Source organism: Leptonotus elevatus, chromosome 1, assembly GCF_054856555.1.
Source record: "Leptonotus elevatus isolate MCC_2025b chromosome 1, RoL_Lele_1.0, whole genome shotgun sequence".
Classification (NCBI taxonomy): Eukaryota; Metazoa; Chordata; class Actinopteri; order Syngnathiformes; family Syngnathidae; genus Leptonotus; species Leptonotus elevatus.
The window spans coordinates 38,651,176-38,666,211 of NC_141239.1; the positions used below are offsets into that span (position 1 = coordinate 38,651,176).

General features: G+C 38.5%; 1 protein-coding gene across 1 annotated transcript; it reads left to right on the forward strand.

Moving 5' to 3' along the window:
- Positions 1-952: 952 nt before the first annotated feature.
- ints15 (integrator complex subunit 15) lies at positions 953-8,072 on the forward strand. Its single transcript, XM_086081801.1, has 8 exons — positions 953-1,035; positions 1,517-1,717; positions 1,796-2,017; positions 3,478-3,643; positions 3,918-4,195; positions 4,299-4,536; positions 4,730-4,769; positions 7,645-8,072. Exons 2-8 carry the CDS (start codon positions 1,523-1,525, stop codon positions 7,880-7,882), a joined length of 1,377 nt encoding a protein of 458 aa, XP_085937927.1. The 5' UTR covers positions 953-1,035; positions 1,517-1,522; the 3' UTR covers positions 7,883-8,072.
- The last annotated feature ends 6,964 nt before the right edge of the window (positions 8,073-15,036 follow it).

The window sequence follows — 15,036 nt, forward strand, 5'->3', positions numbered from 1 at the left end:
TCCCAGTGGCGAGAAGAGCGGATTAGAGGATGCCGCACGGTGTTGTGCCAAAGTACTTATCCCCGCATGGTTTCAATAAACGCATGAAGAACACACCTGTAGTTTTCTACTTTCAATTTTAGAAACAATGTTTTGGAACAAGAAAAAGTGTTTATCGCAATTTGGACGAAAAAGTAAGCACTCGCGTTCTGCAGTGGACTCGAGGTGCTTTCAATCACTACGCACACAGTAGGAAATCTCAGGTATACATAGAAAAACCAGACAACAATGTTACCTCTTTTTCAGTTTTGTTACAGATGTTTGACGTTTAAATATAGATATAGATATGTTTACGTACATGTTTACAGGTAACCTATTCGAAGGAGGTTCACTTTTCTGTGTTAAAAGTTATATACAACAAATGTGGGTTCTTTATTTTCATTATTATTGATTTATTTAGATTAATTTCTTATTGTCATTGCGACTTAGTAACATTTTCATTCATTTGTTTTAAATAAAACAATGCCTACGAATTACATGCTCAAATTAAGGAATTAATATAAAATGTTCAATAATCAGCTGTGTTGCATTTTAGTGAATCATCAACACGTACGTGAGGGTGTAGGAGCGTGGGCAGATGCTATGCAATTTTGCATTCAAAGTTTTCTGATTAATTAATTATAAATATCTGCAGTGATTATCAATTGTACAGGTTCCCGTTGCCTCTAACAAAGTTGGGGGTGGCGAGGATTCTAACAGCAGCCCATTTAGAAAATGTACCCCCCCCCCCCCCCCCCAATGTTAAAAATGAGAACATTAACCATCAAGAGTCTTGTTCTGTTCATTCTTTGGGTCATGTCAGGGCTCCTGTGCGTATTTGGATATGTAGTATTAGGAATATTTTTTGTTTTATACATACGCTGCCAAGGCGACGGCAAAACGTTTGTTCCACAGACGCTTCCGTAGTACCCGGAAGTTGCTCCGGCGACGTTAGAAGCCATTCACTCCTCTCATAATCATTTAGTAATTTTACCAATTTTGCGAGTTTCACCCGAGGTAAGATTTTTAATTCACTTAGTTTTTATTTACGGCTATGGCGGAAATTAATGCGCAAGTTGTTTTTGTGCAATAGAAAACGTTGATATTAGCTTGACTTGCTAACATTAGCCGAAGCAGATGAACGACTCTCTGGGACTCACTTGAGGAACTTGAACGCAAACAAAATAAATGTGACTTATTCATTCATCATATTTGGAAGAATGCACTTGCCAAGTGCGTGTACTGGATTCTGGGATGTTACGGCTGGTAACGCAATATCACCAAGCACATAATCTAAGACACTATCCTAACTTGAAATGTCAACACCAATAAATAACCATGAACTCAAATTCCAAGATAAGCAGATGTTGATCTTGCTCATTCTCAACGATTAGACACCACTGTGCATGATGTAAATAACCTAAACATAAATCATACTAGTTCTTTCTACTAAAGTGTGGAGTTAATGTTTGTAAAATTCAATTTGTGGCTCCATCAGGTAAAGATGGGGGACATACGTCAGTCCTTGTTGCCTCGTGATGTGCTGAGTGCCGCTAAGGAGCTGCTGTACCACTTGGACATCTACATCAGTAACTTGGTGCAATCCGGTAGGCAGCCGCCTCAAGTGGACACAAAGACCTTGGAGCTGGTTGAGGAATTCATTCTGCATGCACCTAAGGACAGAAGCGCGCTGACCAGGGTAAGGCATGACGCGTCCATACTATACACCATGTTGATTTCAAAACAGATGACTGATAATGATGTTATTTTCTCTCAGAGAATGAGTGCACTTCAGGAACTTCAGCTTTTGGAGATAATGTGCAGCTGTTTCCAGGAACAGAGCCGCGATACTGTTCGTCATCTTATGTTCTCCGCCCTCTTCAGCCTCCAAGGAAACCAGGCGGATGACAGTCGCATGGGACTGCTAGGCAAGCTGGTCTCTATGGCAGTTGCTGTAGGCAGAGTTCCCATCTTAGAATGTGCTGCCACCTGGTTGCAGGTGAGCATTTTAATACCAAAACACAGTGAGCTGAGACTCTACTTGTTTATTTGTACATTTGTACATTATCATTTGTATTTCCTGACAAGGGATTTTGTGTCTGGTCCATTTTAATTTGGCGCTTCTTGTGTTTATCAGTGAACAAATAATCACTCTTTGAATTAATCTAAAGAAAATGCAGTTTAAATCAAATAAATCATAAATAATTAAATATAAATAAATAAGTACATAAATAATCATAATAATATAACACAATATATTTTAATGTAATATAATATATATGACATCATATATAATCGAATAATCATTGAGAAATCATATGAATACAGTGTCCCCAAACTTTTTTTTATGTGGTCTAATAACATTGCTCAAATTATCTAATTTCTAACAGATCCTTTGTTGGCAATAACTGCATCACTTATGTAGACTGATATCTTGCTGTTGTTGTGGGTTTTTTCAGGGCGGATACCGGTTAAAAGTAGTCAAGGAGGCTGATAGCTAATCACTTTCACCAAAAGGGAAAATATTGGCATCCAAATTAAAAATAAATAAACCAATCAAATAAACTCAAATTCTTAACTTTGTTGACATTTCTTTTTGGAGCTGCAAAAATGTTGAATTTTATTTTTATTTTATAAATCTTTCTCAACAGACATCTTTGTTTTACATTTCAAACAAAAAGTTCAGAGCGCTCCCAGGGTCATCAGCATGTCGTTAAAGGTTAAGTGAAAAATGAAACAATATCTCCCCATTGTTTTCTACAGGAAGTTCAATTAAAAAAAAAAATCTGTTAAATTTCCACTTGTCTTAGTTTTAATTTCAAACAAAAACAGAAGGTGCAGAGAGTTTCCTGGGTCTTTAATAAAGCGAACTGAAAATTGAAAGAAATATTTAATATTTATAAGTTAACAAAGTTCTAAATTGATTTATTATCAGATTATTTTTAAAAGGCAGATGCCGATATTCGTCAAAATGCTGAATGTCGGCACTGATAATTCGGCCCGTCTGAAAATCGGTCTACAGTGATTTGAACAAACCCACATTTCTAGCCTTCACCACAGCCACTTTAAGTTCTTGTTTGTTGGGGGCGGGGTTCTACCCGTCAATAACCTCTTTAACAGGTGAAATGCATGTTCTATTAGATTTAAGGGTGGGAATTGAACGTCTAAATCCTTCTACTTAATGAATGTACTTTTTAATCTACAAAAAAAAGGCAATTTAATGCTGTTTGGATAATATTATTTTATGGTACCTCGACACATCACAAACAACTGAAGGATGTCTTAGGGAATACGTTATGGTAATTTCCTATCATGCTTTTCTATTTACTAAAGGAGAGCCAGAAAAAAACAATATTCAGAGAAAATGAACTACAAAAGATCATATCTAAAGTCCAGTGAATTGCAGTATGATTGTTTTCTCGCCTTACCGCTGCATCTCTGACTCTGTTTGTCTGCCAGAGGACCCACCGCGTCTACTGCGTGCGCCTGGCACAGGTCCTGGTGGACGACTACTGCAGCATGATGCCAGGTTCAGTGCCCACCTTACAGAATATCCACAGTGCCAGTCCACGCTTCTGCTGCCAGTTCATCACTGCTGTTACCACCCTCTACGACTTCACTTCAGGTGTTGGGTTTGGACATGGGAAAATGCTTAACATCATGTAAAAATACCAGACTTCCTACTGTCAAGATTACTTGGCATCAATTAGAGTAAGGCATTTATTTGAGAGGGAAACCTTTACGCTACAACTGTATTACAAAATAATACAGTTGCGTTTGAAAATCGTTGCAGTACATCCTTGAATCCTATTGTATCGAATTGTCTTTTATTGGAGAGATGAACTCCCTAGTATTGAATCTCTAAACCTCTAAATTAGTATTTTTTTTCTGTCCTTCAGAAGAGCTCATCCCTCCTCAAGAGCTCCTCCAGATGATTGTGTCTTGGATCCAAGATGACCCTCACCTGGTCCTGGTCTCTTTCCTGAACACACCCCTGTCTGGCAGCCAGCCAATCAGCTCACTCGATGTCACACCTTTAGGGGGGCTAGTGCGCTGGTGCGTCAAAGCCCCGCTGGGCTACAGGAGGGATAAGAAGCAGACGTCTGTACATAGTAGCTCAGAAAGCGAGCAGGAAGTAGCAGGTCTTTTCTCGGCACTCCATTTGAGTGTCCTGCAGGTCAGTGTCTCCTCATTTGTTGTGTGCACATACGTGTATGCATACTTTTGATCTAAACATAACTCATCTTCAACATGCATGTCATCGTCCATTCTGTTTTTAGGTCTTCATGGTCCTGCCAAACATACTCAACGAGAAAGGCATTTTCGGTCGCCTGGCGCTGCTCCAGATGGAGTCTTTGGCCTCGCTGACTTCTGACCTTTCCCGGCAATTGGACCAGGCCGACAAACACACTCACAGGTCGGCCGCTGACTTGCATGTGCTCACGCAGCTGGCTCTGGACAGGCTGGCTCAGGCCCTGCAGGTCGCCATGGCCAATGGAGCCTTGCTCTGCTCGAGAGGTGCGTGTGTGCATGGTCAGAGGAAACAGTGGGGAAAGAAAGACTTTAGGGGTGTAAATAGATTGGAAAAAAACCCAGCTGCTGAGATTTCCCACAGATTGCATCTTTGTTCTTAGGAATCAAATGGACATGTACTTTATTGTGCAAACTTGTTGTCGTGTGTTTATGATGTGCTGTTGTGTCGTTCTCACAGAGGACCTGAGAGCCATCTGTTCACGCCTGCCACACAACAAGTAAGAAACCATCTGCACCTCATACGTAATGTCCTCTGTAATTTCATGTTTATATACAACTCTATGAATGAATGAATTCACGTTCTTACAAATGTTTCATGTCATCAATAATGCCCCCGTGTGGAGGACAAAATATGACTGCAAGTACACCGTAGGCACGGAACATAAACACAATTAGATCATGGATGCAGTGCGTCCTTTGATTTGTCTGTATTGCCAATAAATTTTTCTACTAAGAAACAATAAAAATGAATTTCAAACTAAGTCATATTTTAACACAAAACTTTTAAATACTGTACTGTGGCGTCATTAATTTTGTCATTGAAGATAAACCCAAAGGATTTTTCAAAAAACAAAGATTCACCCTGAAAATAACATGCAATGTTTAATTTCGCGGAGCCAATCAATGACATCATTGATCCGGCAAATTAACAACCGACGACTGATTTTGATTAAAATGCAAAATATCGGCCGATCCATATCGAATCGCTCGGGACCGCATTAAGTCTATTGAAGATCAAAACAAAGTTAAGTTAGATATTAGTTATTAGATACAGTGACTATTGGTAAAAATTAAAGACAGTTGAATTAGTAGCAAGCCTTACATTCAATGTGTACCACTTTTGGGGTTACTTTTTTATTCTTGTACTTTTTAGTTCGCTCTTATGCCGCGTTTCCACCGCAGGAACTTTGGGTTAAATTTAAGGGGCCAGCCCCGTATGTGCGCGTCTCCACTGCAGGAGCCTTTCCAACCGGGCCACATTTACAGGAGCTTACGTGGACGAGCGGAGGTCCTACTCGAGGGTGGGTACTCCGCCGGCCCGATAAACTCCCGATTGAGCTTTCGTGCTGATTGGCTAAAAATTATTTAGTAAAAAAAATTATCTTACCTTCATGCGCGACGATGATGCATTCTCGGCTCAAGTCTCTTCCACAAAAACAATTATTTTAATAATCCTTTGCCTATTTTCGTTCCACTCTACTGTTAGCCTTTTCAAATTCTTCATCTAGGCGCCGTCTCCTCTCACTCAAACAATCCATCCACGGCAAGTACATTACAAAAAAGCCGGAAAAAACGGCAACTGCCACAAGTTTTTCTCTTTCCTCGTTGTGATTTTCGTCGCACGGTGCTTGTGTGACGTCACAGAAACCGTCGCACGGTGTTTACGTGTTGATCGGAACTCGTGACGTCGCGAAATGGGTCGTCCTCCGCAGTGGAGACAGCCACAAGCGGGCCGGCTGAGAGGATGGTTCCTGTGAAAGTCCCTACCCCCCTCCCCATACCCGAACGTCCTGCGGTGGAAACACTATTGTTTCTGTGGGTCTTTAAAAAGCATTAAAAGTCATTCAATTGATTTTTGCTCAAATTACTGCTCTAAATGGATTTAATTTACATTAAACGTTGTGCGAAAGAGTCACAATAACACAATTTAGCAATAAAAATGTGATAAAAAAATATATGTATTCGTGGGGACTGGTGACTAGTTGTAATTTACAATAAACAAAATGGCCTGGAGCCCACGAGTTGCTTCATGTTCCAAAAAACAATTGCTATACAATCATTTCTGGATTTCTGCACTTGACTAAGCCGCGCTAGCTAAATTTGGGGAATAGTTTTTTACACATATAAGCCGCAACCAACTGTAAGCCGCAGGTGTTTTAATGTTACCACACCGGGTTCCCGCTACTTTCTTTTCCATAATGAGGGCGCAAATTGTCTCTCTCTCTCTCTCTCTCTCGTTCTGTCTCTCCGACTGTATTTAGACTCACTTGGTTTGTTTTGCTCTGCCTGATGCTCCTGCGCGTCTTTTATAGTGCGCCCCATTGTGATCTGATGGATAAGCCGCACTTTTGTATTAGCCGCAGGGTCGAATGCAAGTGAAAAAGTTTGTAGTCCAGAATTACTTTAAATTTGAAAATAAAACATGCTGTGCCTATCACCAACGTATAACATGAAACACTAATCCCATTTAGTGGCACAACACAACACATACAGTATGACTCAATGTTTTCCACTCATTTGAACAGTTTAGCATAGATTTTTGTTTTTTACTTCAAATGACTTTATGGATTTACGTGCTATAAAAATACTTTATCAAAATACAACCACATTTGTATTTGGTAACCATATTTTTAGTTTTATGTTAATTACCAAGAGAATAAAAAACTAGAAAAATTTATTTTATTGTACATTTAGAACAGATATAACGTGCAATTAATTTGGGATTAATCGCGAGTTAACTCGTTTGCTCCCAAAAACGTATAAAACATTCTATTTGAATTATTGCCATGGTCCCAAAAATGTATTCATATGTTTTTTATCTTGTTTTTTTTTATGCTAGAGCATACAGCAAGCTTTGATGCAGCCTCTGACCTGAAAAGGTCGCTTAAAGCAATGGTAGTTATTACAAACAATGGCCAGCAGGTGGTAGCAGAGTATAAGAGATCAACCAGGGCCATGTTCCTTAAAAGCTTTTTTCCCCACTGTTTTAAACAGGTTTGTGAATAATGATGGAACTTAGATATATTCTAATGCTAACTGCTGCAAAACGGAAACAGATACAACTATACTTTTTTCCTGATGAAAGAAGAAACTCTAATCTTTCTTTTGGTGGATTCCATGTTTTTATAGCAATAGAACAGAACATTCTGTGGGCTTTGCAAACTCAATCAAAATCCAGTAAAACAGCCGAGTGCGAAGGCTGTTGCTTCAGTGAAAATGGCTGGGAGTGAATGAGTTAACTATAGAAATAATAAAAACCGTAATCAACTGATAGCTGTAATATATAAACCTTGATCATGTTTCTAATTTCTTTACTAATAACATACCTGTTCTTCTAACAATGTTCATTCCCTTGTGTGTTTGCTTGGACAGTTTGCTCCAGCTGGTGTTGTCAGGCCCAGTGATGTACTACAACAACATCCACACGCCCCCTGTGGCCTTCAGCCCTCATGCATCCCACTCTCCAATTGCCTCGCACCCCATCCACCCAACACACGGCTCCCACACGCCGCTGGCCTCCCATTCCTCGCCCCATCCCACGTCCCATCCCCAATACCCTGCGCAGCCCTTCATGACTGGGATACCGTTTCCCTTCCGACCAAGCCACTGAAAAAAAAAAAAATCCTCTTTTGTGAGTTAACATTATTTTTGTGTGTGTGTGTGCATCAAATGTGTGTTTGAGTAAGTGATTGTACAATGTCTAAAGTATCATAATGTTAATAAGCACATTGACTTCTGAAAGTCTATGTGGCTAACATGTTTCTGCAATAAATATTTTTGTACTTCTCCTACTCCAGCCACTAGTGGTCACTATTGTTTTATTTCTAGCTGGAAAACTGCCTCTTGTTCACCAGACATGGTAAGTGCATTAGGTATGGCTGCGTAGTATTATAAGATTACTGTATATGGATTAAGTTTTACATTGATAATGCATAGTTTTGATTTCCACTTTCTCAGAGGTAATCATTTTACAATATGGTAATCATTTTACAATATGCTCTAATAGGACACCATGCATGTAGTACTATGCAGATTAGTAATAATAGTGTGTGTGTGTATATATATATATATATATATACACATTCGCACACATATGTATGCATATATATATATATATATATACACACGCACACATATGTATATATATATACATTAATTTACATATATATGAATTATTTCTATAATTATGCTAATATACAAAGTGTTGATAGATTTTTGAGATGCATTTAATGTCATTCATCTTCAATTGTGAATGTGAAAGTGTAAGAAAAAAAATGTAATTTCTTGTAATTTTCAACAAGTTGACAAGCACAAAACACTAGTACATTAACTCACAATATATATTTTTTATTATTATTTCATTGTATTTTTTTAGAACGTCTTTACTAGGGCAGGTCGTAAGTAGAAGCAGTTTGGCCCCTCATCAATGGGAGTTTTTACCTTACCAAAGATGTCACAAGCATCTTGGAGCTATGCCATGTGCAAATGTTTGGCCTCTGTCTTGAGACAGATAGCTAATCATTAGCCATCAGCGCACCCTGAAAAGACGACCAAACCCCTGGACCCCAACCCGCCTCACCCAGTGAGAGTTGCATCAGCCGTTGTAGTTATTCAAAGCTGATAATTTGGTCTGCCACTGACTTATACGCATGACAATGTAAAAGGTTTCGAGATGAATCTTTAACTTCTTTCCCCCTCACTGGCAATGTGGATGGTCAGTGTTGCATAAATATCAGTAGTCATACACATGTACGCATATCATAAGAAACTGTATGCACTTTATTATATGTACATACGTACTTTATGTATGCTGACTGATGTGCGTTATTTTGATGAAAGTCGTGGACTGGTTAATTTATTTTAGCACTTCAATTTAATTTGCATTATTATGTAATATTCTAATTTCTTGAGATGGTGAATTTCAGGTCATGACATATTGCCATTTGGAAAGTGGAATTATGTTAAGTTTGACTTCATTTGAAGGCCATTTGAATCTAAATGTGGAACCTCTGCAGGTTTCCATTAGTAACTTCAAACAGTCACTTTTTGGATTTTGCCTCAACTGTCATTTCATGCACTGGTAGCTTGTTCTAACTAAAGGGTGGGGGGATGATAACGAGATGTTTGGTAGGATAATAATGCACATGGGGGAGGTGACACAAAACGATACTATTCAAATGAAAAAGGCAGGCTTGAAGGTTGTGCGTTCATTTTAGGAGTGTGACATTTAAGTTTCCATTTGGCAATATTCCCTGAAATGCTCAGTGATTTAAAGGCAAATCGAAAATTATCTTTCCCCCCCAAAATATTCCCAAACATGAAATCATCATGCACGATAGATACCTTTTACTTTGTAACTTGTGCATTAAACCATAGCAAATCTCTCCAGATCTATTTGTGCCTACACATGAAGAATAAAAACATTTCTTTTTGTGTGACATCTTAGTTGTGGTTGGTCCAGTTCCTCCTTTGCAGGTGTGTGTCAGTTGTGTGAGGCCGTCCCTATCATCAGCTGCAGAATGATCATTTCCTGAGGGAGAATGACATTGCACAACACAGTCAGCTAAACCAGATAAGGCCATCTTAAATTTGATCCTGATGAATTAAACTTGTGCTTTGAACAAGGTCACCTGTGAAATTGGAATAGGCTACTGTTGTAGACAGAGGTGGCAAATCCAGGTCCAGAAAGTAAAAACCCTGCCACAGTATGGCTTTAGCCCCTGATGCTAGGTAAACGAGCAGCATGGGAGCTAGCTAGCTAGCACCTGGAGCTAAAGCCAAACTGTGGCAGGGTTTTTACTTTCTGGACCTGGATTTGCCAACTCTGGTTGGAGACCTGTTGGAGACCTATGTCAGTATTTAATCTAATTTTTCTATAGCAAGATAAAAATTGAGTGGTTTTGTTGTTCATCTAAATCAGTGGTTCTTAATTAAGTGGTTTGGCGGAAGTCAAGACATACATATTAGTAGTCAACTTGTTGCTGTTGTGATGCTACGTCGATTTTTAATCCCTTCATACTATGTCGAGCAAAAAAAGAAAGTGGTCGAATGAATATGTGCTTAATATATGCTCACCCTTGGTACATCTTAAAAGCTACTGATTTAAATCATTATAATCTAAAATTCACTTGCTGTTTCAGATCCAGCAAAGCAACAGTAACTAAAAAAAACAAGAAATGTGGTTTCTGATTATAATTCGTAATTAAAGTGTATATAGGTTTAGCACTGTATTGCCACACTGCCATGATGTTTACCAATTATGCCTGTTAACTTCTACAATTTGTCCATTAACAATAAAACTACACAACGGAGAAAACGTTTTATGTTTGGAGCAGAAGAGCCTCAGCCTCCGAGTACTAAGTAAAGAATTCACGCAAGACATGTAAATCGCCTCTGACAGCTCTATGGTGGCTTCACATTCCAGGGCTTCAATGTATGAAACTACGACGACGCGTAATTTAAGAATGCAGCTGAACTTTCCATGTTCTAAATCAAGACACTATCTCGAGGCTGAAACTGCGGAGGACGGAAATGAATCTCTATTATATTCATTTTCTTCACTTAAGTTATTGAGGGGAAACAGCATATTAAAACACGTTGCAAATTACACTTAGGTCCAAAAGTATGCGGACAATTAAAGAGTTGTTAGGGTTTTACTTTCCCACACCACCACAATGGATATGTAATAAAACAAACAGGATGTGATTGAAGTGTAACACAAAAAGTGCAAACCATTGTATTATCTAAGAAAATGTCATTTCCATAACAAAAGTCATACATTTACTAAAAACCTTAAAACCAACCAGGGATAAACAAATACAGGGAGCATTAGTGTTGACATTTCTGATGATCAGTTAACCATTTTTTTAGTTTGAGCTTAAATGTAATGTATGTGTGTAGATTTCCGATGTGAACAAGAGTGAGATTCCACTCGGTAGCAGCTCGGATAGAGAAAGCAGTTCGACCGAAAGCACTTTTCCTAAAGGGAACAATTCAGTCTCCCCTCTGGTTCTCCTATGGTCAGTTGTTCGGATGTTAATAAAATGGCGGAGAGGAACATGAATGATTTCATAGATAAGACATAGATATGAATATTTGACCATGTTTTCCCAGGTGAGTAACTTTTGTAATATTGGACAATGATGTCAACTATTAGGTTTGTTATCAATAAGTTTTACAGTTCGCTTGTAAAGTAATCGTAAAGGTTTCAAGGATGTAACATTAGCTTGAGACAAAATGGGTAAACAGTGGGTGATATGTGAAAAGATCATAGCATGCATATAAATATTTGCTGCCTGTGTTGACATCTGACGATTACAGACCCTTTTTTACGTGTGCTTTAAATGTTAACTGAATCAATTATGACCCCCGGATAATTGTAATTGGGAACGATTTGGAGCCTTTCCCCTAAAACAAAAACATCAGGCTCATCATTAGCATTGTTGCTGGACTTAGTGAAAAACATTGTCACAGTTTTAGATGCATTTAACAGGAGCCTTTCAACCAAGCTGTGATATGAACCATGGAATCAGAGAGCTCCTGAACCACCTGAGAAACATTATTGAAATAAACATAAACAACCGTGTCATCCGCATACATTTGAACATCAGCACAGACAGATGGAAGGTGTAATCAATGCCGACTTTCTATCCAATTGGAGAACGACCAGACTTTAAGGGGCCCTAAGCAGAATTTGATTTGTTCCCCATTTAAAAGTCTTTGATTGTCCGAATACTCGGACCTAGCTTTATTTGATTGGTGAACTGCGCTGCCGAGACGTGATGATTTAAAGTGGCAGCTGTGGGAAAATGATTCCAAACCTGGGCCAGAGACCACCCGGCTGGGTTCCACAAAATACATCTCCAGTGCAATTATAAACCCCAAAGCTTTACTTTCCATGTAAGGGTTGTGGTGAAATAATAAATTGTGCTGACGGTAAATAAATACCAAGATTTTGTAAGAAAAGTGTTTACAAAGATTAATTAATAATTTACCATCACTGGCGTCCGCTTTGCCACTCCCCACCAACCATATCCAATCATAGTGGTGACTGCTTTGCCATCCCTGTCTGCAGGAGCACATGCCAGACGCCACTGCGTGTGTGTTTGTGTTGTTTTTCTGCAGACAGTCCTTCAACAAAACATTTTACTAGGTCATCAGAACAGAGGGTGCCGATTTCCAAACAGTATTCTTAAAAGTTACACTGGAACAAGAAACACACTCAATGTTTTGTTTCTATCATTGAAAAGATGAGGGAGCGGACAACTTCACTGGAAAAAAAAAAAAAGTCCACACCTCTGACTTAGTCAGCAACCCGAAAACCGCATTAAATATATTTATACTTCCTCTTGTTCCTTCTCCTAAAGATGATATTTTAACAGCTGCACCAAAACTCAATTATTCCGTGGATTCTGGCTTGCCCAGTATTATTTTGGTTCATGTTTCAAGGTGAACTGTTTTGCCAATTTTAACCCTTTTCAAATGCATTCATTGGAATCAACCCGAGAATTTTGGGAAATGAAATGAATGAAATTTCTCATTGAGTTCTGCTGCCTTTTATACAGTATGTGGCGTCCAATGTGACTAAAGCTTTCAAATTAAGTAGGCCTATCATCTGATTTCTGATGAAAGAAAACAAATTGTGAGAGCGCACAAAACAAATATATGGCTATTTTTTTTTTTGTTGTAGCGCCGTTCGTAGAGTCTTGGTTTACAAAGTTGACATTTGTGAAAGGGGCTAGCCGCTAGCTGTTCACACTCAATGCCCCATACTTCCCAAGATCTTTAGAACCTGCGATACACTGACAGTGGCAGTGAATTGTTGGAGAAAGTGACATTTTAAGTAGTCAGCTGCAGAGTTTTTTTTTGTGAGTAATGAGCAGCTTTTCCACCAACAAGCCCAGGATCTTTCAGTTCTGGGTAAAGGGAGTTCTTGGTTGTAAAAGTTCCGCAGGGAATTTATCATTTGTGTTTCCGCAGCGTCTTAGTTCTCGGTAATTAATTCAAATGATTTTGATGATGTATGAGTTTGATGAGCCCAGCCGATGTAAACCCCCCACCCCCCACCCCCCAAAATGACCAACCAATCAGCCTTGGTCAGTGCATATGGAGGATCAAAACTGCCAAAATTCTAAATAAATAAATTACTAAATAAATAAACAAATGACTAAAAGTCAAAATAAAAACGGATATAGAAAATATAATTCAGAAATTTAAAAAAATAAAAATTGGTGGTTGGTGACAACTGCAGTATACTATTTGTTTAAAAATAAAAATGAATATATATATATATATATATATTTTTTTTTCAATTAAATTGAAAGGGCGTAATTTATTCGTAGATATTCACTATTTGCGGCCCAGTTCTAACAATGCAAAATCAAACAATGCTTTAAGTCTGATCTTTCTACACAGGATGATGCAAATAAATGACTACAAGTAACCTCTGAGCAAACAATGTCGTCACACAATATCTTGTAATGATGATTAACACGATGCTGATAAATTTTTAACATGGTTAATGTGAGACTTACCTGACCTATTTCAGTTCAAACCCTTTCCTCAAGTAGATTATGTGCTTTATAACTCAAAGGTTGAAATTATTATAACGCGAGCAAGCGCTATAAGAAATGGAGGGATGCAATGCAACTTTGCACTTCTCAACAAGACTAACTCGATTTCAAAACCATGCGATCATATGTTGATTATTTTCATGCTACAAAATGATGTCAAACCCGGTTTAGTGCTCTGGAATTTTTCATTCACATTTTTACATTTCGAATAGAAAAACAGTCAAATATATTGTTGAATGAGCATTTCAGTCATATGGCTTGGTTTGAGTCATAGGACTTGCTTAGCCAAAACGTATAGACTCGATTTGAGGCATGAACTGCATACATGACCTGATATGACTTGTCTGTTCACATTTGAAAATTTGCTTAAAAACGGCACCATTGTGAACAACTTCACCGTCTTGTAACCGAATCCAGAAAACGGGTGAGCCGTGACGTTCGCAATGGCCCTTTGACGGCAGTTAGCAGTGTACAGATGTGTACAAATACATACAACTTTTCGGTGGGGTTCCTTAACTTCATTAAGGTTGAAGGGATACTTGACTCATTGAGCCCTTTTCATCAGTAAAAAGTTAATATTTTGTCCAGAGTTAATTTGACAACTTCATTATTTTTCATGTACAATTAATACCTTTAAAAACATATTTTTTTCCACTGATGTCGACTGAAGATGACATCACGTGTGCTGAGGAAATAGGTAACGACAAATCAAAGCTCACCTGTTTTTTGGGTTTAGTCAGACTCAGCAAACTGGGCCATAATTGGTCGTTACCTGCTCTGAGCACGGGTGATGTCATCTTCAGTCGACAACAATGAGTTTTTAAAGGTATCAATTCTTCATGAAAAATAATGTTATCACAATAATTATAGCCAAAATATTATCTTCTTCCTGCTGAAAATGGCTCAACAAGTCAAGCATCCCTTTAAGAATCATTATTACATGTGACAATCTGAAATTTTGGTAAAGATTTTTGGCAAGAAACATGAAAGTTGGTGCCCATCGGTTGCTTTCGCCGGCCGGATGTGGCGGCCAGATCTGGCCCCTGGGCCTTGAGTTTGACACCTGTGTGTGCAGTAGGCCTTATGTCAAAAATGGCTGTATCCTTTGATGGATGAAAATGGGTGGACTAATCTTATTAATTCTTATTCTACCAGCGCAATATTAATCAGAACATAGTATTCAACTAATGGG